The following is a 25314-nucleotide window of genomic DNA, read 5'->3' on the forward strand; positions in this document are numbered from 1 at the left end:
GAGGCACAGAGATCCTAACAAAATCAACCAAAGGAGGTCCACACCATAGTAATCAAAATGGCAAAAAGTAGTAATAAAGAAAAAAAAAATTAAGCAGTAAAAGAAAAGAAGATAGTTACCTATAAGGGAAATCTCATAAGGCTTTCAGTGGATAGACCAGAAGGAAGTGGAATATATTGAATATATTCAAAGTGCTGAATGGGGAAAACGTGTAGCCAAGAACACTATCCAGTAAGGCTATCATTCAGAATAGAATGAGATGAAGAGCTTCTCAGACAAACAAAAACTAAAGGAGTTCATGACCACAAAACTAGCCCTACAAGAAATATTAAAGGGGACTTTTTGAGTGGAAAAGAAAGAACATACGTGAGAGTATGAAAAGTAGGAAACATAAAAGTAGTAGGACTAAATATTTCTGTAAAAAATCAATCAAAGGGGGCGCCTGGGTGGCTCAGTCGGTTGGGCGGCCGACGTCGGCTCAGGTCACGATCTCGCGGTCCGTGAGTTCGAGCCCCGCGTCGGGCTCTGTGCTGACAGCTCAGAGCCTGAAGCCTGCTTTGGATTCTGTGTCTCCCTCTCTTTGTGCCCCTCCCCTGTTCATGCTCTGTCTCTCTCTGTCTCAAAAATAAATAAATGTTAAAAAAAAAAATTTTTTTTAAATCAGTCAAAGGATTCACAAAATAAAAGGTTGTAATATATGACACCATATACCTAAAACACGGTGAGGAGAGGAATAAAGAATGGGTTCAACTTTAAGTGACCATCAACTTAATATAGACTGCTATATGCAGATGATGTTATATACAAACCTAATGGTAACCACAAATCAAAAACCACTAATAGATACACAAAGAATAAAGAAAAAGGAACCTAGGTATATCACTAAAGAAAGCCAACAAATCATTAGAGAGAGCAAGAGAAGGATTAGAGAAAAACTACAAAAAAAAACCCATAAAACAAGTAGCAAAATGGCAATATATACAAATCTATCAATAATTACATTGAGCGTGAATGAACACTCCAATAAAGACATAGGGTGACAGAGTGGATAAAAAAAACCAAACCCATCTACATGCTGCCTACAAGAGACTCATTTCAGACCTAAAGACACTTGCAGATTGAAAGTGGGGGGATGGAGAAACATTTTTAAAAAATGAAAAGGTACGTGCAAAAAATAAAAAAACCAGAGTAGTTTTCAAGAAAGAGAGAATAATGACACTTTTTAAAACTATGACTACCTATATTACATTGATAATATTAAATAAAATTGTAAGGTTAAAAAAAAAGACCTAAATATGAGACCTGAAACCATAAAAATCCTGAAAGAGAGCACAGGCAGTAATGTCTCTGACATTGGCCATAGCAACATTTTTCTAGATATGTTTCCTAAGGCAAGGGAAATAAACTATTGGGACTACATCAAAATAAAAAAAACTTCTGCAAAGAAAGGGAAGCAATTAACAAAACTAAAAGATAATCTACTGAACACAAGATATTTGTAAATGACATATCTGATAAAGGGTTAGTATACAAAATATATAAAGAACTTATACAACTGAACACCCAAAAAACAAACAATCGAGTTAAAAATGGGCAGGACATGAACAGATATCTCTCCAAAGATGACATTCAGATGGCCAACAGACACAGGAAAAGATGCTCAACATCACTTATCATCAGGGAATTGCAAACTGAAACTGAAATGAGGTATCACCTCATATCTGTCAGAATGATAAAATCAAAAACATAAGAAACAGCAAGTGTTGGAGAGGATGTGGAGAAAAAGAAACCCTCTTGTACTGTCCGTGGGAATGCAAACTGGTGCAGCCACTGTGGAAAACAGTATGGAGGTTCCTCAAAAAGTTAAAAATAGAACTAAACTATGATCCAGTAATTGCATTACTGGGTATTTGTCCAAAAAATACAAAAACACTAATTCAAAGCAATACATGAACCCCTATGTTTATAGCAGCATTATTTACAATAGCCAAATTATGGATGCAGCCCAAGTGTTCACTGATAGATAAACAGATAAAGAAGATGTGGTATATTATATACAATGGAATATTACAGATCAAAGGGTACACGTATGATGAAAACAAAGAAAAGAAAAATTGAAAGATTAGAACTATGAACACACGTATACATTTTACCTAGATTCAACACTTCTTAACATTGTGCTACATTTGCTTTATCTCTCTCTTTTGATAGGTAAGGTGTAGATAGTCTAGATATTTTTCACAGAAACATTTGAAAGTTGCAGACATTGTAAAATTTCACCCTGAAATATTCAAGCATGGGTCTCCTAAGAATAAATTCATGCTTCAGTGTAACATTATACCCTTATCACATCTAAGAAAATTAACAGTAATTCTGTAATAAAATATTACATTCAAATTGAGACTTCCCAATTTGTCTTTAAAATTTTTTTAATTGTCTTTAAGATTTTTTTCTAGGCAGGATTCCATCAAAATTCATGTTGTGATTTTAGTTGTTAACTATGTTTTGTTTTTGTTTTTTTTAAATTCCAATACAGTTAACATACAGTGTTATATTAGTTTCAGGTAGATAATATAGTGATTCAATTCCATATATCACCCAGTGTTCATCACAAGTGCACTCCATAATCTCCATCACCTCTTTCACCCATCCCTTCACTCATCTCCCCTCTGGTAACCATAAGTTTATTCTCTATAGTTATGGGTCTGTTTCTTGGTTTGTCTCTAATCTTTCAATTTTTCTGTAGGTTTGAAAATTTTGAAAATAAAAGTTGAGAATTTAAAAAGAGATGCATTCTGAAAACAAAAGATCTTATGCACAGATACAGCATAACATATGAAAATAAGCAATCTCATATTGTTTGAATATTTATCTGAAAATGAAGTCATGGATTACTTTTATAATTTAATGTCAAAAAAAATAGAAAAGAAATAAGGGGTGCCTGGGTGGCTCAGTCCAACTTCAGCTCAGGTCATGATCTCACAGTCTGTGAGTTCGAGCGCTGCATTGGGCTCTGTGCTGACAGCTCAGAGCCTAGAGCCTGCTTTGGATTCTGTGTCTCCCTCTCTCTCTGCCTCAAAAATAAATAAAAACATTTAAAAAATTAAAAAAAATAAAAAACAAAAGAAATAGTGACAGGGCACTTGGGTGGCTCAGTTGGTTAAGTGTCTGACTTTGGCTCAGGTAATTATCTCACTGCTTGTGAGTTTGAGCCCCACATCAGGCTCTGTGCTGACAGCTCAGAGCCTGGAGCCTGCTTCAGATTCTGTATCTCCCTTTCTCTCTGCTCCTCACCTGCTCATGCTCTTTCTCTCCTTCAAAAAAAAAAAAAAATTAAAAATTAAAAAAAAAAAAGCAATAAAATGAGCAACTACAAATAGTTTGGTTATGGCAAATAGGGTCTTTGAATGCTTTATAATTCACGAATGATATAGATGTTCAGTCAAAGGATGAGGTTAAGTAAAATCTTCCCAATGCTTAGCATCAATTTTTTTCTCCCTTGCTAAAACACCTTATAATATTAAGGAAGTTTCAAAACTCTCTACATATGCTTTATTCTAAGAGGAAAATACGGCAAATGTGTCTGATTTCTTTATATGATTCCATGGCTTAGCATTTCGGTTAAATTATATTAAAAGGCAAGCACTTTAGCATTTTATGCTAAAACTCTAATTGAGGCTTCTAGCCATGATGGAGCTAACAGAGATCAGATTTTTCTCCCTCCTAAACAACCATAAAACTGTACAAAATGTATGAAACAAGAGTTTTCAGTAATTTGACAATAGGTATTACGGGATAGTGATCTGGAGAAGAGAAACAAGATGGGTCCTATTACTACCTCAGTTTACAGGTGTGGGCTATTTCCAGGTACCAGCACAGGCAGGAAGGAACCAGATACCAGTGACTGGAGTGGAAAAAAGACAGTTTGGAGTTCAGAGAGGCCAATGTTATATTTTCAAGAGAGCTCCAGCAATCTGCAGAGGTGTCTCTTTGAGTCTTTGGCTGGAATTCATCTGCATATGAGTATGAAGAAACTATTTGAGGCTAGAGAAAGAATTGCTGGAATGAGCAGGTAGAACAATTACTGAATCGCACACAGGGCTGAACAGAGCTCATGTTTTCTCCAGCCAGAGTAGAAGTTCCTCTTAATACACAGGGCATTGGGAAGAGTCCTCATAAGGGCATTGCCTTAGTGCTGTCCCTACAATATAAAGGCTACCCTGGACCCTCCCAACAAAGCTTGAAAGATAAGACTCAAAAAGAGAAACCTGCTTCCAAGAAACCCAACTATGTCCCAGATCAAAGCCCAAAAATATTTAAAGGAAAACTACAAAAGTTTGTACCAAAGAATATAAAATTTTTAATGTCTATGATTTAGTAAAAAAAAATTACTAGCCATGCAAAGATGCAGAAAAATATGACCCATATAATGGAGAAAACTTAGGCAACAGAAACTGACCTAGAATTGACAAAAACGATAGCATAGCAGACAAGCACGTTAAAATAGCTATTATAAATATGTCATATGCTTAAAAGTAATATATGAATAGATGAGAGAAATAACTGATATAAAATATTTAAAACTTCTAGAGATGATAAAATATCTGAAATTTTATACACACACATATATGGAGAAAGAGGGAGAGAGGGAGGGAGGAAGGATGGGATTAACAGTAGAGTATAACTATAAGAAAAGATCATGAACTTGAAGAGAGACCAATAGAAATTTCTAAAATGTAATATATACAGAAAATAAACAAAAAAGGAACATCAATGACCTTTGGGACAACATTGGGTCGTCTAACATACATGTAACTTGGAGCCCAGAAGAGAGGGAGAGAAGAGGTTAAAAAAACAATTATTTGAAGACTTAATAACATTTTCAAATCTGGTTTAAACTATAAACTCATAGACCCAAGAATCTCAATGAGCAGAAGCAATGTGAAGAAAACCACATCAAGTCATATTGTAATCAAATTGCCAAAAATAATAATACGAAAGAAAAAAAATTAAATAATGAGAAAAAAACATATACAGATGGACAAAAATAACAGCAGACATCTTGTCTGAAACTATGCAAAGTATTGGACAATGGAACAGCTTTCAAAGTACAAATCTTCCTCAACTTATGATGGGAATAAACCCATCATAAGTTGAAATAAATTGGAAATGCATTTAATACACCTAACTTACCAAACATCATAGCTTAGCCTAGCCTACCTTAAACATGCTCAGACCACTTACATTAACCTATAGTAGGGCAAAATCATCTAACACAAAATGTATTTTATAATGAAGTATTGAATAATTCATGTAATTTATTGAATACTATAGTGGAAGTGAAAAATGTAATGGTTGTAAGTGTATTGGTTGTTTACTCTCATAATTGCGTGGCTGGCTGGGAATTGCAGAATGCTGCAACTACCCAGCAACATGAGAGAGTAATCATACAACATGTCAATAGGTAAGGAAGAAATCAAAATTCAAAATTCAAAGTATGGTTTCTACTGAATGCATATCATTTTCACACAATTATACAGTCGAAAAATTGTATGCTGAACCATTAAAAGTCAGGGACTGTCTGCACCAAAAACACCTCGCAACCTACAAATTTCTAGCTCATACATTCTTTAAAAATGAAGATGGGGTGCCCCGGTGGCTCAGTCGGTTGAGCCTCCAACCAGCTCAGGTCATGATCTCATGGTTTGTGAGTTCAAGCCCCACCTTGGGCTCTGCGCTGACAGCTCAGAGCCTGGAGCCTGCTTCAGATTCTGTGTCTCCCTCTGTCTCTGCCCCACCCCCTCTCATGTTCTGTCTCTCTCTCTCTCTCTCAAAATTAAACATTAAAAAAGTTTTTTTTAATTAAGATATTAAGACTTTTTCAGATAGAAGCTGAGAGTATTCACTGCTCACAGAACTACATTATACAAAAGAAACCATAAGAAGTTTTTCAGGTAAAAGGAAAATAGTATCAGGTGGAAATTGGGTTCTACACAAAGCTATGAAGAACACCAGAAATGTGTTCCAAAAAAGATATTTTCCAATTAAAAAAATGTTTTTAAAGAGGACTGACCATTTAAAATAAAGATAGTAACAATGTATTACAGGGCTTATAATATACATGGAAGTAAAATGCATGACAATAAGAAGGGGGAAATTAAAATATATTGTTATAAAGTTCTTACAATATACATGAAGACGTATAATATTAACTAAAGGTAGACTGTGATACCACAACTGGGGTAAAATTGCTTTTTTCTTTTTTTTTCTTTTTCTTTTTTTTAAATTTTTTTTTTAACGTTTATTTATTTTTGAGACAGAGAGAGACAGAGCATGAACAGGGGAGGGTCAGAGAGAGGGAGACACAGAATCTGAAACAGGCTCCAGGCTCTGAGCTGTCAGCACAGAGCCCGACGCGGGGCTCGAACTCACGAACTGTGAGATCGTGACCTGAGCCAAAGTCGGACGCTTAACCGACTGAGCCACCCAGGCGCCCCAAAATTGCTTTTTTCTACATAGAATTATCAGTAAACGTTTATGTACAACTTTTGCATGTGATGTTTCAGGCTTCAGTGCCTTTGCACATGCTTCCTATGCCAAAAATGCCATCTCTACTTGTTTACTTGATGAATTCCTGAGCTTCCCTTTTCCTTCAAGTTTCTAAAACTCCAATGACTATTCTTCTAAAAATCTTTCCTTTATCCCATTTCTCCTACTTCTACTCTCAGTCACTTAATCCTCCCTATTCCCTGAGAACTTCATAAATACTTCTACTAGCACAGATTTCATTTTATTATAAATTGTACTATACACATAATATATACCTGTTAGTTATCAAGGGTAAAGACTTATCTTTCTTACCTATCTCTAAATATCCCCAATAACTAGCATGGTGCCCAGTTGTGTAGAAAGCATCCCTTAAAGCAGTCCTTGCAGAGTTTTGTCCCCAAACTTTTATTCCTGTTTCTGCCTTGGGCAGAATAAGTCACTTCCAGAATCTTCTCTCACCTCTCACTTCGTGAAGGTAGTAAGAGAGATGAGTAGCTAGGTAAGCATCTGTACATGGGCAAGGATATTTTTACTATTTTTTCAATCTTCAAGACTATACACTACTTATTTTAATATTTTTAACTTTCTTACATTATAATGCACAAGTTAAACTTACTTCTGCCATTAACTCTAATGGAGCATGAGTATCCTTATTAGGGTGACTGTCTTCATCATTATCATCATCACTGGTATCATCTTCACCATCATCATCTGTCGATTCAGATAACTTATCATCAATATCCTGAAGGCAACGTTTATTATTTTTCTCCTGCTCTTGAAGGACTGCATCTTTGCCCACTTGACCTAAAATAGAATATGCATATTTTTTTAATTTAAATTTAAATTTTTATTTTAGAGAGAGAGACAGAGAGAGAGAACATGCAAGCCAGGGAGAGGGGCAAAGGGAGAGAAAGGGAGAGAGAGAGACAGAGACAGAGAGAGACAGAGAGAGAGAGACAAAGAGAGAATCTTAAGCAGGCTCCATGCTCAGCACAGAGTCCACTACAGGTCTAGATCCCGTGACCCTGGGATCATGACCCGAGCCAAAATCAAGAGTCAGACACTCTACCCAGGTACCCCAGAATATACATAATTTAATCAATACTGAAAAGTTCAAAAATTAAAAATGGTTACTCCTAAATTAAAATGTATATATACTATATGGCTCCCTGTTCTGGGTTTATTTTTTTCATGACTAAACAGCACTGCAATGAACTTACCTGACTTCCAAAAAAAAAAAAAAAAAAAAAAAAAAAAAAAAAGTAATACAACTACCAAGAGGGAAAAAAACAAACCCAAAACATTGAACTAATCTTAGTGTTGTTTGGCTCTTAAAATTTTAATAGTAAATGGAAAACAGTTTTGTTTATATAAAATATGATTTCAAGAAAAAAAAGAAATGAATACTATTCTATCTCCAGAAATACATTTCTTAAATTGTTCTTATAGGAAGGTAAATATGAAATAAAGAGCCTGGAGAGTAAAAGTAAGACTGGAGAGGCTGAAAAGAAAATAGTTCTTCTCAGGCAGGTCATGTCACTGCTTGGATACTTGAGAATAAAGTTCTTTATCTCTCAACACACACACACACAAATTAGAAAAGAGACATGTGGGGGCGCCTGGGTGGCTCAGTCGGTTAAGCAGCCGACTTCAGCTCAGGTCATGATCTCACGGTCCGTGAGTTCGAGCCCCATGTCGGGCTCTGTGCTGACGGCTCAGAGCCTGGAGCCCGTTTCCGATTCTGTGTCTCCCTCTCTCTCTGCCCCTCCCCTGTTCATGCTCTATCTCTCTCTGTCTCAAAAATAAATAAACGTTAAAAAAAAATTTTTTTTAAAAAGAAAAGAGACATGTGAAGTATTCTAGCTATAACCAGAAGTTACATAACATTAGTAATGATTTTTCTAATGTCAAAACACAATAGTTATGGTGAAATGCAGATGACTGAAAAATAAAAATAAGCACTAATAACTACCCATTCAGTGCCCAGCACTATGTAGAGTCCCAGGAACACAAAAATGACAGTTCTTGACTTCAGGGTACTCATTCACACTCTCATTGGGGAGTCAGAAACATAATGGATAGTGATAAAACAGTATGAAAGTACGGTGATAAAAACGTGTGGAATAAACAAAAGAACAAAGGAAGGCCCCATGCCAACCTGGAAAGTGGTCAGGAGTTGCCCAGTCTGAGTGGATCAGTTTTTCTAAGGAGAGGAAACAGCATGAACCAACACAGAAACAAGAACGTGCCTCAAAGCGCTTTGACACTTCTTAGGAGTCAAGGTTGAGACTAAAATGGTGACAGATATGGCTGGAGGGGTAGGTAGATAATGGAATCTTATGGGCCAGGAGCCTTGGAATTAGGACTATACCCTAAAAGTAAACCCTACTAATGATGGATTTTAAGTATGAAAACAAGTATGGTCAAATCTGCATTTCTGGAGGAACACTTGGTCAGGACGGTGGAAAGTACATTTGAGGGGAGACCAAAAAATAAAAAGAGCAAGGAGAGAGGTTAGAGGTCTCTTTTAAAAGTCTAGGTGAGAAATATGACTAATATGAACTGGTAAAATAGGGATGGAGAGGGGGGAAGTAGATTAGAGAAATATTTAAGAAGTAAAGTCTCTATGACACAATCTACTGGAACATTTTCCAACAGTTCAATTCTTATATTATCTGCATCTATTTTTGCCATATGAGTATCACCTATACTAATTATTCAGTATTTTTCTTTGAATCTACTTTTTTAACATATAAGTTTTATCAGATCACAAATATTACCATCCATGAAGCTGATGGATATACGAATAAAAATAACATATAATAATCCCAACAAACATTATAAGTCATTACTCTTTTGAACATTAGATATATTAACTCATTTAATCCTCTCAACATCTCAATGAGGTGTGTACTATTTTCACTCTGTTCTTAGATGAAACAGAGAGACCGAGAGGTTAAATAACCCACCCAACTTCATGCCACTAATTAAGTGGTGGATCTGGGAGTCAGTTTGGCTCCAGAATCCATATTCATGACCATGTCTTACCTTTTTCTAACATACACTGAAATATATTATCATTAAACTAATTTTTTTAAAAAGTTACTATGTGTTTCCTAAAATTATCTCTTTGGGAAATACTACTGAGTGAGCTTGTCAACTGCTCTGGCTCTACCAAGGTCTTTCACAGTTTCAACCTGAACTTGTGTGAAACCTTGCCTTCTTGTAAGATTTTGAGTGTCTGGAAGTCTTGTGAGATGCCTTCTTGGACGGGAGTTTGGCCATTAGCTACTCCAAATCATGTAGAAACACTTGTGTCGGAAATAAAATGAAGAAATGGAGGAGATCTCAAGAGACAACAATGTTAGGAAAACGCAGGCCAAAAAATCAAAAAGCTGATAAAACTCCAGACTCCACAGCAAACACCTGCCTAAACCAAAAAATGCTACCCTGAAAACAGGTACCAGTCCTTCCAAGAGTAGGATGGCTGGGCTCTTCAGGCCATCTACCTGCTTCTGTTTCATTAATAGTCTCCATCAGCTCACAGCCACCCTGATCTTCCAGTGGGTACCCGGTCTGTTCAAGACTCATCACGCTGATGTCATCAGGGTAAGGTCATAATAGGGAATTAAAGACTTCATGGGATGTCACAGGAACCGTCTCATTCAATTTACTAACACTGAGCCATTTATTTGCATTATAGCACCTACCACAACCTGTCATTGTCTTATTTTTCTGTTTATTATTTATATTTAATAGTTGAGTATCTCCCACTAGAATGTGGACTCCATAAAGGCAAGGATGTTGCCTATTTGCCAACTATTGTATCCACAGCTTCTAAAACAGTCATGGTACTCAATAAACCATTGTTGAATGAATGGAAGTTAATGCTTTCATTGGTATTTTAATCCATTCTAAAATGCCTCATCATTACCATTTTATATAATGTATAGCATGGATGCCATACTTGCATATCAGAATCATCTGAAACATGAATTTCAAAAATTATAGCACAGGTTCCTTTGATTTGCTCCAGACCTACAGAGTTGTCAGCATACCAAAGGTCATGGAAGAGGGCTCAAAGAGAAGCTACATTTACTCACATAAAAGATTATTACCTATGCTTTCTTTTAAGAAGGAAGATGACCATAGCTTAGACTGTAGATTTGTTTCTGTATCTTTATTTTCAATATTCTTTGAAGATGCTCTATTTTCAGTATTCCTTAAAGAGGCTGTATTTTCAATATTTTTTGAAGAGACTTCCTTCCTAAATGTTAAAATAAATAGTGAAAAAATACTTTCCTAGGTCACGGTTTTGTTTAAAGCCTCGTATGGGTTCATATCCATATGCACGCACGTGCTTACACACACACACACACACACACACACACACAATACAAACACAATATATCAATAATAAACTAAATAGCTAAAATGTAATATCTTCTTTGTGGAAAAGCATTAAAAATAATTTTTACTGATAATTATAATTTTATTTCTATCTGGCATCTGTCATTGTGTAATGATTCTTAAAATCTTTTCAGAATTCTTTAACGTAGAGCATACAAGCACTCAATTATATGAATGTCTTTGGCACATCACTGCAACACATTGGAATAAAACTAGGAACACTAGCCTTGAGTTTTTTCTAGGTTACCAATCAATTCTTACCATTGCTAAATGCTACACTCAGAGACAGAGTCCAACACTAAGATCAACCCTTGGTCATAACATAAAGTAGCCTGCCTTTCCATTAAGTAGCTGAAATAAAAGTGGGTTAATTTTCCCGTTCAGCCTTTCAGCCTGAAACTTCATGTCAAGAATAATGCATTAAGACAGTGGTGCACTCTGTTTACAAAGATAGGTACTCATGCTGGTGGAAAAGGAATCCCAAGTCTGTTTTCTGAGGTCTTAAGATTCTTTTTAATATGTCTCCTTTACCAAGTGAAAAGAAAATTCAACTTCTGTTTTGCATGTCAAGATATAAAAAGATGTAAAGTATTTTCCCCCCAAAGTTATTGACATGTGAATCCAGAACGTGAGTACAGTTAAGTCAGTGATCTTGTACAGTGATTTAGCAAACAGGCTGGACAGCTTGATAATTCCTGATATTAATTCCTGATATTCTTAACACCGAGAGGGAATAGAATCTTGGCTTCCTCAGTATATGCTTCTAAAGCAAAACCCCTGTCTGGTAATGAAAAATGCAAAGTTAATTTACATTTGGTCTGCCTCTGCCTTCCTTGATTTTCTAATTGTGAAAGAAAGCATCCAAGAAGAAACTCTACATATAAAAATTTGAGAAATCAGTTAAGTATTTAATTTCTAGCCTGGTGAGATTCCCATTATGCCAAAGGTTGCTACAAGTGATTACTAGAATTTATATGCTCTAATATCTAACCTAAATAAAAGAGCTTTACTGCCTCCCCGCTCTCCACGAATTAGTGTTTCATTGAATCTAAGATACCATGTATTTATTAGAAGACATACTGTTATTTAAAAAGAAAAAGCACTGCCAAGTTTAAGTGTAAGATGTAATCAATTTTAAGAGATGTTAAAATGTGAAGAAAATATGTATGCTTTAGAGTCTATGAAACATGTTACTTGCATATTCACTAAGTTATATCCCTAAGGAAGGGAATTTATCTGGTATAGTTCTGGGCATTTAAGTAATTGGAAATACCTCTAATAACCTTAGTGACACAACATGGAGGAAGCCAACATACTCAATGGCCTGATATTAAATGGGATATTACTATTTGGAAGCAGTGAACATGCCATAAAAATACACATGAGAATTGACAAAAATCATTTTAACAGTAAAATATGAATTCCCTTTCTGCTCACCTTCTGTAGTCTTTCTCATATGTAGTTTCAAAGAATCAAAGGCCCAAAGTCCAATGCCTTTTTCAACTTAATCTTTTGATTTCCATTTGAGAAAGTGACATTATTGGTAATAATGCCTCTAACCACTTAAGAAAAATAGATAACTAGTATACTCTAAAAGATTTGTTTTCTTTAATTCAAATACAGTTACAGTTGAAGAAAAATTCAAATTTTTACTTTATGTAATATCCTTTGGAAATGGAAGGTATTTAATTTAGTTTCTACTTAGGTTAGAGAGTCAGTCAAGTACGACACTGAAATATTTGTGCTGGAAGGTAGATAACCTAAATTTTAGTATCTTAAGAGTTTGGGGCATATTTATGAAATGGTCCCAAATTTCTATTGGAATAATTTTTTCAGTAATTTTAGGTTTTAAACTTTGTTTTAAAATTATTTATAGTTGTCAAACATGGGCCTAAAACCATAATTGATTAAAACTTACTTTTCTGAGATCGTCCTAGCTACATTTAGAGAGACTTGTGTTGGCGAGGTACAAAGTTTGCTTGCCAATCTTGGTCTGCGTCCAAAGAGGCATTTACTTAAAGTATAAAAATAGAAATAAGAAAATAACTTGTCATTCATTTTAGGAAGGATAAAACATGCGATTATGGAAAACCTATAGACACAATTTTTTAACCTCAGAGAATTGAATGCTATGCTATGGATTTACTTCAGCCATTTCCCCTCACATCTTTTTTTTTTTTTTTTTTTTTTTTTTGAGAGAGAGAGAGAGAGAGCAGAGGAGGGGCAGAGAAAGAGGGAGAGAGAATTTTAAGCAGGCTCTACACTCAGCATGGAGCCTGACATGGGGCTCAATCCTACCACCCTGGGATCATGGCCTGAACAGAAATCAAGAGTTAGATGCTCAACTGATTGAGCCACCCAGGTGCCACCCCTCCCCCACATCTTTAATCTTGACTCAAAGCCCAACAGATCAAAGGTTCAAGATCTATAAAATTTCATCTGGCATTAAAGATATATTTTATTTTTATTGCTGAAAATGGCTAATTAAGTTCAATTTGTTGAGTAGACAAAATCTTTCACACATGGGATCCATGGGGAAAAGAGGAAATAATAAATATGGGCTTTGCATGCAGAGAAGTTTGAAACTCCTGGAAAGACATCTATATGGAGAAAATTCATCAACTTTGCAGGTACACTGTTCCTCAAGCAGAGGTCCACTATGATTTTCCTTTTTCCTACTTGATCATATTTTTCCAGGACTGGTGGCCCTGTCTACCTTAAACTCTGGGTAAGGTACATAGGTAACAAAGCCACACACCTGTGAATCTCACTGGCTACACTAACCATTTTCCTCCTCCTCCCTCACTCCAAACAACAATCAAACCAAACCTAAACTCTTCTCTGCACGTGAAAAAGGGATCATTTTGTCCTTGCAAAAATTAGTTTGACACGCAGATACAATTATTCATGAGATCAAGAGAACAAGTAATCACTCTGCTTTTCTATTTTTGGCCCAGGCCGCATTTGATTTATCCCTGGGGTTTAACTCAGGATGTGAATTGCCCCTTGCTCCAGTTCCAATGCTGCTGACTTATCACAGTCTATGAACATCAGTATTCACAGATACAATAGTAATTTTATTTTCATTAATGACCTACTATTATTATTGAAGTTATATCATATTTCCCTCAAAGACTTAAAATTTTCTTACATTTTAAAATTTAAATATGCTTCAACCATGTAACAGGATATAGATACTTACATGTAGATACTAAATATAGATATTTACATGTAGATTAATACATTTACATGCAGACTGATATATGTAATGGGACATTTATTTTTTCTGGTTGTCTATAACACTTAATCTGAAATAAACATAGATTCTCTGTCTTTTATGTGTTATAAATTCTTTCTCTTAAAAATTATTTTTTATTGTTTATTTTCAGAGAGTGAGAGAGAGTGGGAGAGGGTCAGTGAGAGACGGGGAGAAAGAAAATCTCTGCGCTGATAGCAGGCTACTGACGTGGACTTGAACTCACAAACCATGAGATCATGACCTGAGCCAAAATCAAGAGTCAGACACTTAACTGAATGAGCCACCCAGGTACCCTCATTCTTTCTTTTTAAGATAAACACATGTATTTAATATATAATTTGCAACAAAAGCCAAGGTGAACTGTAATTTTCATTTTTAGCTTTGACAATATAAAAATTAAAATATATATTTCATAAGGTAAACAATTTTCCAGCCAATTATACTCAAAATAAACCAAATAATATCAGTTTGGCACCACTCTACCAATCTGTTAATAATTGATATCTATGAATGTGTTTTACGATCAACATTCAAAGTGTCATTTTTCATGGAATAAAAAATAGGATTTTTTTTCAGGAGGTAGGAGATGATCATAATAGGAAGGGCTTTGAAGAATTATCAGAATCAGTGCCTTGAACAAAGCAAGTACTGAATATTTAGCTACTATACTGAAATTGAACCATGATTCTTTTTAACACCAGTCCCTTCAACTAATTAGGGCGATTAGTTTCCCTTATTTAGTAGTAATGATGCATCTCATAGTAAATAATCTTTAAAGTAAATATTAATTTAAAGGGATATTCTGAAAGAAATAAGCAAGTACCAAGAAGAAATAGGAATGAGCAATGAAAGTTGTATAAGTAAAATACTGATTACTTGGTATTTAGGCATTTAAAAAGTGGAAGTGAATATTATTTATACCTCTAGACTTTTATCAAAAATCATTTTTCATTTTAAATGTCCTTTTATCTAAAGTAACAACTGCTTTGACTGAAGCAAAAATTAAAGTGCTAATCCATGCATTTCTGGCCTTTCAAATTTAATTGGGTGACAAATGATTGCATTATCTAGTTCTAATTGCTTAAAAGGCATGTGATAGATCAGCTGCACAACCAGAGACATCTTACTCTGACATTGCTTCATTTGGTTCAAGCATCACTTTTGCTGAAAGAGAAGAAAAGAAAAACACAACTCAGTATTTTATCTGTAGTAATGTTCCTAACAGGAATTCCTGATTGGTAAATATACTTAAGCAGTTTTTGAATGACAGGCAATATACTAAAGGATTTAATTGCTAAGACTTCAATCACATTCAATCACTCCAGTAGACTATCTTCTTAATATTTAGGACAAAATGGTGATGAAACATTTTTTTTTTAATTTTTATTTTATTTTATTTTTTTCAACGTTTTTAATTTATTTTGGGACAGAGAGAGACAGAGCATGAACGGGGGAGGGGCAGAGAGAGAGGGAGACACAGAATCGGAAACAGGCTCCAGGCTCCGAGCCATCAGCCCAGAGCCTGACGCGGGGCTCGAACTCACGGACCGCGAGATCGTGACCTGGCTGAAGTCGGACGCTTAACCGACTGCGCCACCCAGGCGCCCCACATTTTTTTTTTTTTAAAGTAATAAATCATTTACCCTTTGGATCAAACACTAGCACTCTGCCATTCTGTCTATATTTTGGTACCTAAAATAGAAGCAGAAATTAAAACTAGCATTATCATTATTATTTTCGTTTGAGGTATTTGAAATAATTTATGTAGACTTTAAACATTTCTATTATCTATGCTAAAATGTAATTTTACACTGAATTATTCAAAAACTATATAAACTGATGGTAAAAGAGATCTAAAGTATCCTAAAAAATAGTTTATATATGGTCTTATCTTTACAGCATCTGTCTTGATAATTCCTGCAAAAAAACCCAAAATATTAAAACTTCCTAAGTCTTTAAACACTATACAAATTTAGAATATAAATAAAACAATGCAGAATTCTGTCAGAAGGGTATTAAATAGTGTGTGTGTGTGTGTGTGTGTGTGTGTGTGTGTGTGAATTTATTTAGCAGTGTTACTTCCATCCTAACTGAAAAACCTCTTTCTTTTGGATTATGAAATTGGGTTAAAAAAAAGTCTAGAGAAATTAACGCTTCCCCTTCTCCACATTTCATCTTGGAGTTTATGTAAAAAGAGCTATAGGAGGGGCGCCTGGGTGGCTCAGTCGGTTAAGCATCCGACTTCGGCTCAGGTCATGATCTCGTGGTCTGTGAGTTCGAGCCCCGCATCAGGCTCTGTGCTGACAGCTCAGAGCCTGGAGCCTGTTTCTGATTCTGTGTCTCCCTCTCTCTCTGACCCTCCCCCGTTCATGCTGTCTCTCCCTGTCTCTCTCTGACCCTCCCCCGTTCATGCTGTCTCTCCCTGTCTCAAAAAATAAATAAACGTTAAAAAAAAAAAAAAAGAGCTATAGGAATAATATTGCACGTTAGAAAACTGATGTATTAAATAAGCCTCTAATTCTGTTACTGTTTTGGTTTTACATAACTTGGACTCTGGATCCAGATCCAAATACAATCAACAGCAGGTTAAGGACTCCCTTTTCCTACTGAGCTGACCCTAGAAATCATAAATTCAGCTTGGCTCATGTTTACAACACCACTTTTCTCCCCTACTTTAACAAAATAAAACAATATATAAACCAAACTATCTGCCACATCCAATTCATCTGTGTTATGAAAAACGCCTCCATAGAGTGTATTTAAGCCAGAATAAGAAATTTTTCCATGGTATTTGAAGATAAGAGTATTTTAAATAAAATATTATTTCAACAAATACATTTAGAAATTAACCTTTGATTTTATCCAAAAAGATACATTTTAAAATACAATTCTTACCTTTTAAGTTCCCCTATGTACTTATTAGTACTTAGGTTTTCTCTGTTAATGTTTAGCTTTCTTAGGTTACCCTAAATAAATTTTCCTATAACTTAGCCTTTTACATATTTGGATAAATTTAATTTTGACTGTAAAGAGAAAAACCAACTTTTAAGTGTTTTTGCTTTTGCTTTAAGTATGAGAGAGGGCACACTTAAATTTTTCATAAATAACAATTCACTTGCCCTCCTTCCCCAACACTTGTTGTCCCTACATCCCAAGCAAGACTTGAAAAAATTGGTAGTAGTGGTATCCACTAAGGATTTCTGGAATACAAAATTCAGGGCCAAAACTGTGGACAACAAAAGAGAACTGCTATTTTATATTGAGTTTTTCTCTTTATAAATCTGTCCGCCTCAAAATGATTTTCACTCTGTGCTGATCTGCATTCTGGAATAAAGCATTAGTACATAAACTTCTGCCTCAGGCTTTGTTTTCTGGGGAATTCTGATCAAGTCACACATTGTATATATATTATCCACCTGATTATCCCTCTGAGAAACTTAAAGACAGCTAAAGTCTATCAGAAAAGCAAGGCATCTTTTTGGGACAAAGAGTTGTAGAAGACCAAACTCTAGCATAAATGCCCTACTTCTCTAGGGCAATAGAGTTCAAAAGCTGAAACAATGCGATAAGGAACCAAGTAAGGCCTTCGCAAAAGAAATCCAAGATGTTCTGTCCAGAGAAGTACTTTCTATTGATTTCCACAATCCTGTGGAAACCCATATATCTGGATAGACATCTTCTTTACATTTACAGCCTTTCTCTTCAGATTGCTACATTCTACTCTTTACCTGAATGAAACATCAGTGCATACAATTCTCCCCTTTTCACCTGGTAAAAGAAAAATTTAGGATGCGCAGATCCCAGCCCTTGATGGAAACCCAGGCTCTGCTAGGTCTGGATTTATCATTATCTAGGAAATGTCCATTTAATTTCCTTTCATAAAATTGAACTCTATGGGGTGGAGGGCAGTACAGAGTAATAGTTGAGAGTTGGGGTTCTTTAGTGAAAGAGACTGGATTCACAGCCCAGTTCTACCACTTCTCATGTAAGCTTTCAGTAGGTTACTTAATTTCTTTAGGCCTTGGTTCCTCCATGTGTAAAACAGGAATCACAGTGGTGCCAATTTCATTGGACCATTGTATAGATTTAATAGGATTATTTGGTAAAGTGTTTAGCATAGCACCTGGCACATAGGAGGGATGCTGTACAAACAACTTGATGTTTTATCTAAAGGAAAAACTGCAAAGATGTCCTATGGGGCTGGTTAAGATTGCTTAGGGAAACAAAGAGAAGGTTTTACTGTGATTGAGACAAGCAGACTAGCTCTGAGGACTTTTAATTAATTAATTTTAAAAAAATCACCAAAGCCTCAAAGTAATGATACTTGCCTAGAAAGATCACTGACTCCAGGGAAAAAGAGTCATTGAGAACACAGGTAGAGTTAAAGCAGTGGCTTAAACTAAGCTGAAAGAGGTCCAGCCATTGTAGAAATAATATGTATTTTTCAAATAATAATTGGTATGCAAAAGGTATCTCTGAAAGGAAATGCTTTCAGAAAAGAAACACAATAATGGCTGACTCTGAGGAGGAAAAAGAGATGGTTGCAGGACTGGGGTGGGAGGGAGATTTTTATTTTATGCCCATTTGTATCTCTTGAACTTTGAACAAAATAAATGTATATCTTTTTTAAAAAGCAATTCAAAAAATTTACAACACCATTTTTACCTCTGTTTATCCACCTCTTACAGGCATGTAAGCTGTATGTCGGCCTTGTGCCACTTCAATTCTCTTCTCCACCCAGTGGCCCCTAGTCAAATTGAGGTCATAATATCCAGAAAGAATGGTATATACATGCATACTTTATATATTAATTTCTATTGTATATGGTTAATGTTAACATCACAACATTCAGTTAATTAGCCTTTGAGTCTTTACCAAGTATACCCTCTGGCTTTTGGAACATGGGCAGACTCTTCTGATGTCTTTCAATAGTCCCAGTGGTAAAGAGAACAACACAGTTATGACAGTTCCCAATTTCCATGTCTATTTCATGTCCCAATATTCAATGTCTATTTATAATAAATATTTGCTGAATACCTACTATGTGTCTTAGCACAAACATGTCTGTGATAAGCTCTGGGAATACAAGAGAAGCTAAGAGAAGCTCAGAATTTTATAGGGGAAACAAGTACTAAGTTTTCTATATATAGGACAGACCAAGATTCAAAGTACTGAATTAAATGCTTCCCGCTAAGGTAATTTTCCATATTGCCCAAACAGGATCAATCAAATCCCTTCTTTTGAGCTCACAGATGGGAAGTTACCCAAGGAGAGTCAGCAGGCAATGGAGACATAATTGGAAAGACAAAGGAAGAGAGAGTCTAGTCAACAGAACTGTACCCGAACAACTTTCCAGTTCCAGAATCCAGTTCTGAGGAATGTCCTCCAGGTTTGCTATATTCCCCCAGGTATCATGATTTCTACCAGCATCCCTAGAATATGGTATTGTACTACCTGCTATGGGAAGCAAGAGTCAGGCTTCACAATGAATGTGACATTTCATTAGTCAAGTAGGCAGTAAACAGAATGGGAAGAATAGTTAAGCAGTGTCTTAGAAAATGGAAACAGATGAAGTTGGATATATATGTGGGAACAAACTTTAAAAGTCATTAATTACCATGTGCTAAGGATTTTGGGTTTTAATCAGTAGGCAATGGAAAGCAAACAAAAGCGTTGAAGCATCATCATATGACAAGAACTATCTTACCCCCCTGTGGAGGGTAAACTTGAGAGAGAAGGAGGTGGGGGAAACCATTTAAAAGGCTACTGAAATCATTTAGAGAGGGGCTGGCAAACTACAGCCTTTGGGCCAAATATGACTCATTGCCTACTTTTATAAATGAAATTTTATTGGAACAGACATGCTTGTTTGTACAATGTCAATGGCAGCTTTCAGGATACAATGGCAAAGCTGAATGGTTTCAACAAAGACTGTATGGCCCACAAAGCCTACAATGCATATTATCTGGCCCTTTACAGAAGAAATTTGCCAAATCCTAGTTCAGAGGAAAAAAAGAGGATGTACAAAGCCACTTGGGAACAAAAGAGAGGTAAAACTGAGGGTCACTAGGCATAGAAGTGAGGGAGAAGAAAAGAAGTTGATGATTCTAGTATGGATAACTAAGATGTGGGTACCAGAGGAGAAACGTTCTGGGGAGGGGGAGGGGGGATAATGAGTTTATTTGGGGAAAATTCTGAGTTGGAGATGTCTGTAGGTCATCTAAAATCAAGTGGCATTCCATTCTGTTAAAGAGAGTTAGAACTTAAGAGAAAAGATGATATATGGGATAGCTGTGAAAAAGTGGGAATGGATGGCCTGGCCCATGTAGAATAAGACTAGGCCAAGAATAGAATCCTGGGAAATACCAACATTTAAGAGGCAGGTGGGGGGTGCCTGGGTGGCTCAGTCAGTTAAGTGTCTAACTTCAGCTCAGATCATGATCTCACTGTTTGTGAGTTCATGCCCCGCAGAGGGTTCTGTGCTGACAGCTCAGAGCCTGGAGCCTACTTTGGATTCTGTATCTCCCTCTCTCTCCGCCTCTCCCCCACTCACACACTCTCTCTCTCTCTCAAAAAAAAAAAAAAAATTAAAAATTTTTTAAAAAAAGAAAGAAAAAATACTGAATGACTAATATAGAAAGATGGGTAGTCAAAAGATGGCTAATCAAAAGATAAATGTACCCAGTTAAGTAAATATATAAAATGTACATGACAAAGTGATTTATAAAGACATAATTATGTGATTAGGTATGTTCAAAACTATTTATTTTGTAAATGAAAATGTACTTTACGGGTCAGGGTGGGGGACATCATGGGCTCATTTCTAAAAGAAAGGGCTTAGTTCTTGGCTTTTTAGCTGTATTGGTCTGGACTCTTGGTTGCAAGTTACAGAAACCATGTTCAAGTTAGCTTAGGCAAAAGAAGAAAAGTGTTGGCTCATAGAATCCAAGAGTTGAGTTAAATATCCAAGCTGTGTGGAAGTAGGAATTGTGGATACAGCTATGTTCAAGGAGGGGCATGGGGGTTTGCCCTTGTTCATTTCAGCTTCTCCCTGCAGGTGAGCTCCCTGTCTCTCATGAATACAGATTTTCTACACATGGTACAACACACGAGTTTTATATGATATGATTGTAGCATTTATGGAAAAACGGACTCTCTCAATAAAAACTCCAGTCAAAGGCTCAGTTGGTTCAGCTAGTTTTTTGGACTAGCTGAAATGGAACTGAAAAACTCAAGCACCTCATAAACTGGTGCCCAAAGAATATTTGTTGAATAGGAAGGAACAAAGCAAAAGAAAAGAAAGTATTAAACTAGAGCTTTGCGATCCAATATGGTAGCCACTAGACATATGTGGCTGTTGAACACCTGAAATGTGATTGGTTCAATTTAAGATATGTACACCAGGTTATAGACTTAGTGCTAAGAAAAAAAAAAAACTTAAAACATCTCATTCCCTTACTCCTCCAGGTAAATGTTCACTAACCAGCAGCCAATAGGGTGGGCCAAAAAGGTTTTCTTTGGATTCTGTAGGTTTCAAAAAACCTTTTATAAAATGAGTTACCAGCATTCAAAATTCACATTTCACAAAATTCTCATTTTAGGTTTCTCTTGTAATACTGGAAGACACACACACACACACACACACACACACACACACACACACACACTTTCCTCCATTCCATTTGCGCAATTATCTTTTCCTTTTGGGCTATTTGTTTTTATATGCCACCTAGAATTCTAATATGCAAAGGATAAATTAAGAAATAGCCACATGCTCAGGCCCTGCTACTGTGATGGCGACAGCTGATTAAGCACCATCCTCTATCCTAGAGGAGACTAGTACGGACACAATGGGATTCAAGGACAATCTTCATTGCACAGCTTCAAATGTATATAAAAATGGTTTTAATGATCATCTATCATTTACATTCATATTTAAAAGTGACTACGTACATATTTTACATCTTTCCTTTACAGCATAATGTAGAGCTCGGAGCCCAGACTCTGGAGTCAGATTGTTTATGCTCAAATCTCAGCAAATTGTGTGAACCTGAGCCAGTTCCTTAACCTCTCTAGGATTCACTTCCCTCAACTGTAAAATGAGGACTAAATACTACCTGTCTCATAGAGTTATATGAGGATTAATATAAATAGCTTATAATAAATAATAGCACCTATCTCCTACTGTAATTATAACTACTACAACTCTTCCTCCTCCTATTACCATTATTACTACCTACCACCTAGCAAGGACAATGCTGAAGGTAAATTCGAAGAAAGCCAGTTCTAAGCGCTTTCAATTTGAGACTGGATTGAGCAAAGAAGGAGAAAACATTGAACATTTAGCTCAAATGGTGGTGGTGAGGGGAGGGGGTAGGAAGCTCTGGAATTCTGTAGTGCAGTGGAATCCCTACAAAGGTGTTGGAATTCGCCTCTGTAAAAATCTTTGTTTTCTTGAGAGTAAAAAAAAAAATTAAGGTGGATTTGGGGATCACTGGATTTGGTTTTAAGAGAATGCAACAAAAGACACTTCCAGTGTCTTTTTCAGATTTATTTAAAAAAAAAAAAAAAAAAAAGGGTCGCCTGGGTGGCTCAGTCGGTTAAGCTTCCGACTTCAGCTCAGGTCACGATCTCGCGGTCCGAGAGTTCGAGCCCCGCGTCGGACTCTGGGCTGATGGCTCAGAGCCTGGAGCTTGCTTCCGATTCTGTGTCTCCCTCTCTCTCTGCCCCTCCCCCGTTCATGCTGTGTCTCTCTCTGTCTCAAAAATAAACGTTAAAAAAAAAAAAAAACAACTTCCAGGAGTCTCTTGGGGATAAGAACAAATTGGTGCAATTCACCTATGCCCTCTGGGAAGTCAAACAACAAATTTATAATTATTCCACGTGCTAATTTAAGTGTCACTGGGGCACAGTGCAGAGTAGTTTTCATAATCAAAGGCCATGCATCTTGATTTTGGAAATCTCAAGTCCATTTCATTACCTCATAGAAGGCTGAAGACTGGACCTTAGAAGTGATTCACTGTCCAAGCCCCTCATTTTACATAAGATGAAAACAAGGTCTAGGGAGGTTCAACAATTTGTCCAAATTCCAGAAGAATTTTTTATGGCCGGGCAAGTTGTGTCTAGTAATGACTCTTAAGTACAGTCAGTGAATGCTGGCTCCTACTGACCATTAATCGGTTTCCCAAATAACAAGTAAAAAGAAAAAAACAAGTAAAAGAAAAAAAGGTGTTTTTTGTTTTGTTTTGTTTTTAAAGGGGGTGAGAGGCGCGAGGATCAAATGGAGTAGCTGGAAGTTCTGCGATGCAACAAGGCCATTTGCATGGTTTTTTTGGAGGGGAGGGGAGCAGTTGGTGCACGCGAATGGGCAGGTCAGAGAATGGTGGTGTAGACCGCCTGTTAGAACTGCCCAGTTATCATTCACACCCAAGTAGACACAAATACTATATCTCTTCCTGAGTGCCGGACTACAGACAAAGGAGGAAGCCAAGTGCGAGGTGCCCCACCAGCCCCGCGGATCCTACCTTTTCGAGCGCCGCCTCGGCAGCCGTGGAGCCCCAGAGCCCGAACCTGGAGGGGGCAGAGAAGTTGACGTGTTCAGGCGCGGCGCCTGGGGGAGCGGGAGGCCAGGGCTGGGTCGAGCTGCACGCGAGGGTGGGAAGAGGGCACTCGTGGTGCCTCTTACCTGCCCGTGGTTCTTTCACACCGCCCTTCCTCAGGGCGGATACCGAAGGCCAGCCCAGCTCGGGGTTCGCGCGGTGTTCTGAGCTGGTAGCTGTACACACGGCGTCGCCATGGAGACGAGACCGCGCGCTGCCGGAGCCCTGGTTGCGGCTCAGGGAAGCGGAAGGAGAGGGGCGAGGGCGGGACGAGCTGGGGGAGACACTGAGGGCCAGGAAGGAGGCGGGCCGCACCGGGGGAGCTGTGGAGGGAGCGGGCAGGGGAAGGTGGGACAGGACGGGACCCCGCGAGGCCTGCGAGGCCAGGCTGAGGAAGCTGAGCCAGTCCAGGACCGGGTAGAGGGGCAGAGCGAACATAGGGCGGGGCTGAGGGGCAGGGCGGGGGCGGGACGTGGGCGGAGCAGGCTCTGGGAATCACAAAGGAGGCGGGGCGAGAAACCCGGGTTATCGAGAGCCCAGCGGTTGCGTCGCGCTGCGAATAGGATGCATGCAATCTCGAACACACGTCCGGACGTGCACTCGTTACTTTGAGAAGTGAAGAAAGGAGCGAGATTGGAATGTCGTTGTCCATAACTGAACCTATTCTTGGCGGAGAGAGGGAAAAGTGGGGGTGGGGATGAAAGAAGTCTTGAGTTGGGAGAAAGGGTTATCTCCAGATGTGGATGAACAAATGTCGCCTGCAGGATTTGGTCTCCAACCTGAGGTCGCCCAAGAAAATGAGTTTCCTGGGGGTCTTGATTCCCCAGAAATCAGATTCGAGTGATTAGAACAGAGACCCTCTTCTCACAGCATCGGAGGCCACGTCCTGGGATGTGAAATTGAGCTTGGCCAATGGGAGGTTTTACGGCTTAAATAACTGCTTTGGTCACAAAAGGGGGTGGGGGAGCATTTCTATTAGAAAATTCTAATTGTGCCTCAAGCTTGGCTTCCAGGAAGGAATTGGTTGCTTTTCTCCATTTGGGATCGGGAAGTCTCTAGGATCGATTTGTTGCTATGCGACAGGTTTTGAAGGATGACCGTTTTTTTGGAATCAAATCTGGATTCGAATTTCACTAAGTAGCCACAATATATGGAGTATAATCCCTATTTAACTTCTGGGGTTAGGTGCCTTCTTGGGAATGTGTACTTTGGTAGATGATACTGTGCTTCAGATAACAAAGTATATACTACTCTGACATGTAGAAGATGGTTTAAAAGCGGTAAATTTTATCATCAATATCATAATAGAACCAGTCGAATGGACCATTTCAGGAACCAAGAATATATAGAGATTTGGTTATCTTTAAGTTATCCTAATCGTCTGTCCACATTCAATATCCTTGGATTCCTAGATGGAGGGGAGGAGGCAAAGGAAAAAAGTCAGAATGTAAGTTGTGGGTTTTTTTGTTTTTGTTTTTTTTAATAAAAAACTCAATG

The 25314-nt window shown here is 37.3% G+C and overlaps 1 protein-coding gene across 4 annotated transcripts in view; it reads right to left on the minus strand.

Annotated features, from left to right (window-relative positions):
• ERICH2 (glutamate rich 2) overlaps positions 1–24739 on the minus strand; it is a 37341-nt gene extending 12602 nt beyond the window's left edge. The window contains exons 1-8 of one of the 4 annotated variants that reach the window (XM_058714380.1): positions 24597–24739; positions 23904–24477; positions 23743–23788; positions 15862–15910; positions 15346–15382; positions 12878–12973; positions 10668–10816; positions 7166–7353 (exon numbers count right to left, since the gene is read on the minus strand). In XM_058714380.1, coding sequence (XP_058570363.1) covers positions 7166–7353; positions 10668–10816; positions 12878–12973; positions 15346–15382; positions 15862–15910; positions 23743–23788; positions 23904–24469 — 1131 coding nt within the window. In that variant the 5' untranslated portion in view covers positions 24470–24477; positions 24597–24739. Of the gene's footprint in view, positions 1–7165; positions 7354–10058; positions 10170–10667; positions 10817–12877; positions 12974–15345; positions 15383–15861; positions 15911–23742; positions 23811–23903; positions 24478–24596 lie in introns of those variants that run through there. The other 3 variants (XM_058714389.1, XM_058714397.1, XM_058714406.1) reach the window with 3 other exon arrangements.
• Positions 24740–25314: the final 575 nt, after the last annotated feature.

Source organism: Neofelis nebulosa, chromosome 2 (assembly GCF_028018385.1).
Source record: "Neofelis nebulosa isolate mNeoNeb1 chromosome 2, mNeoNeb1.pri, whole genome shotgun sequence".
In the NCBI taxonomy this organism is placed as follows: Eukaryota; Metazoa; Chordata; class Mammalia; order Carnivora; family Felidae; genus Neofelis; species Neofelis nebulosa.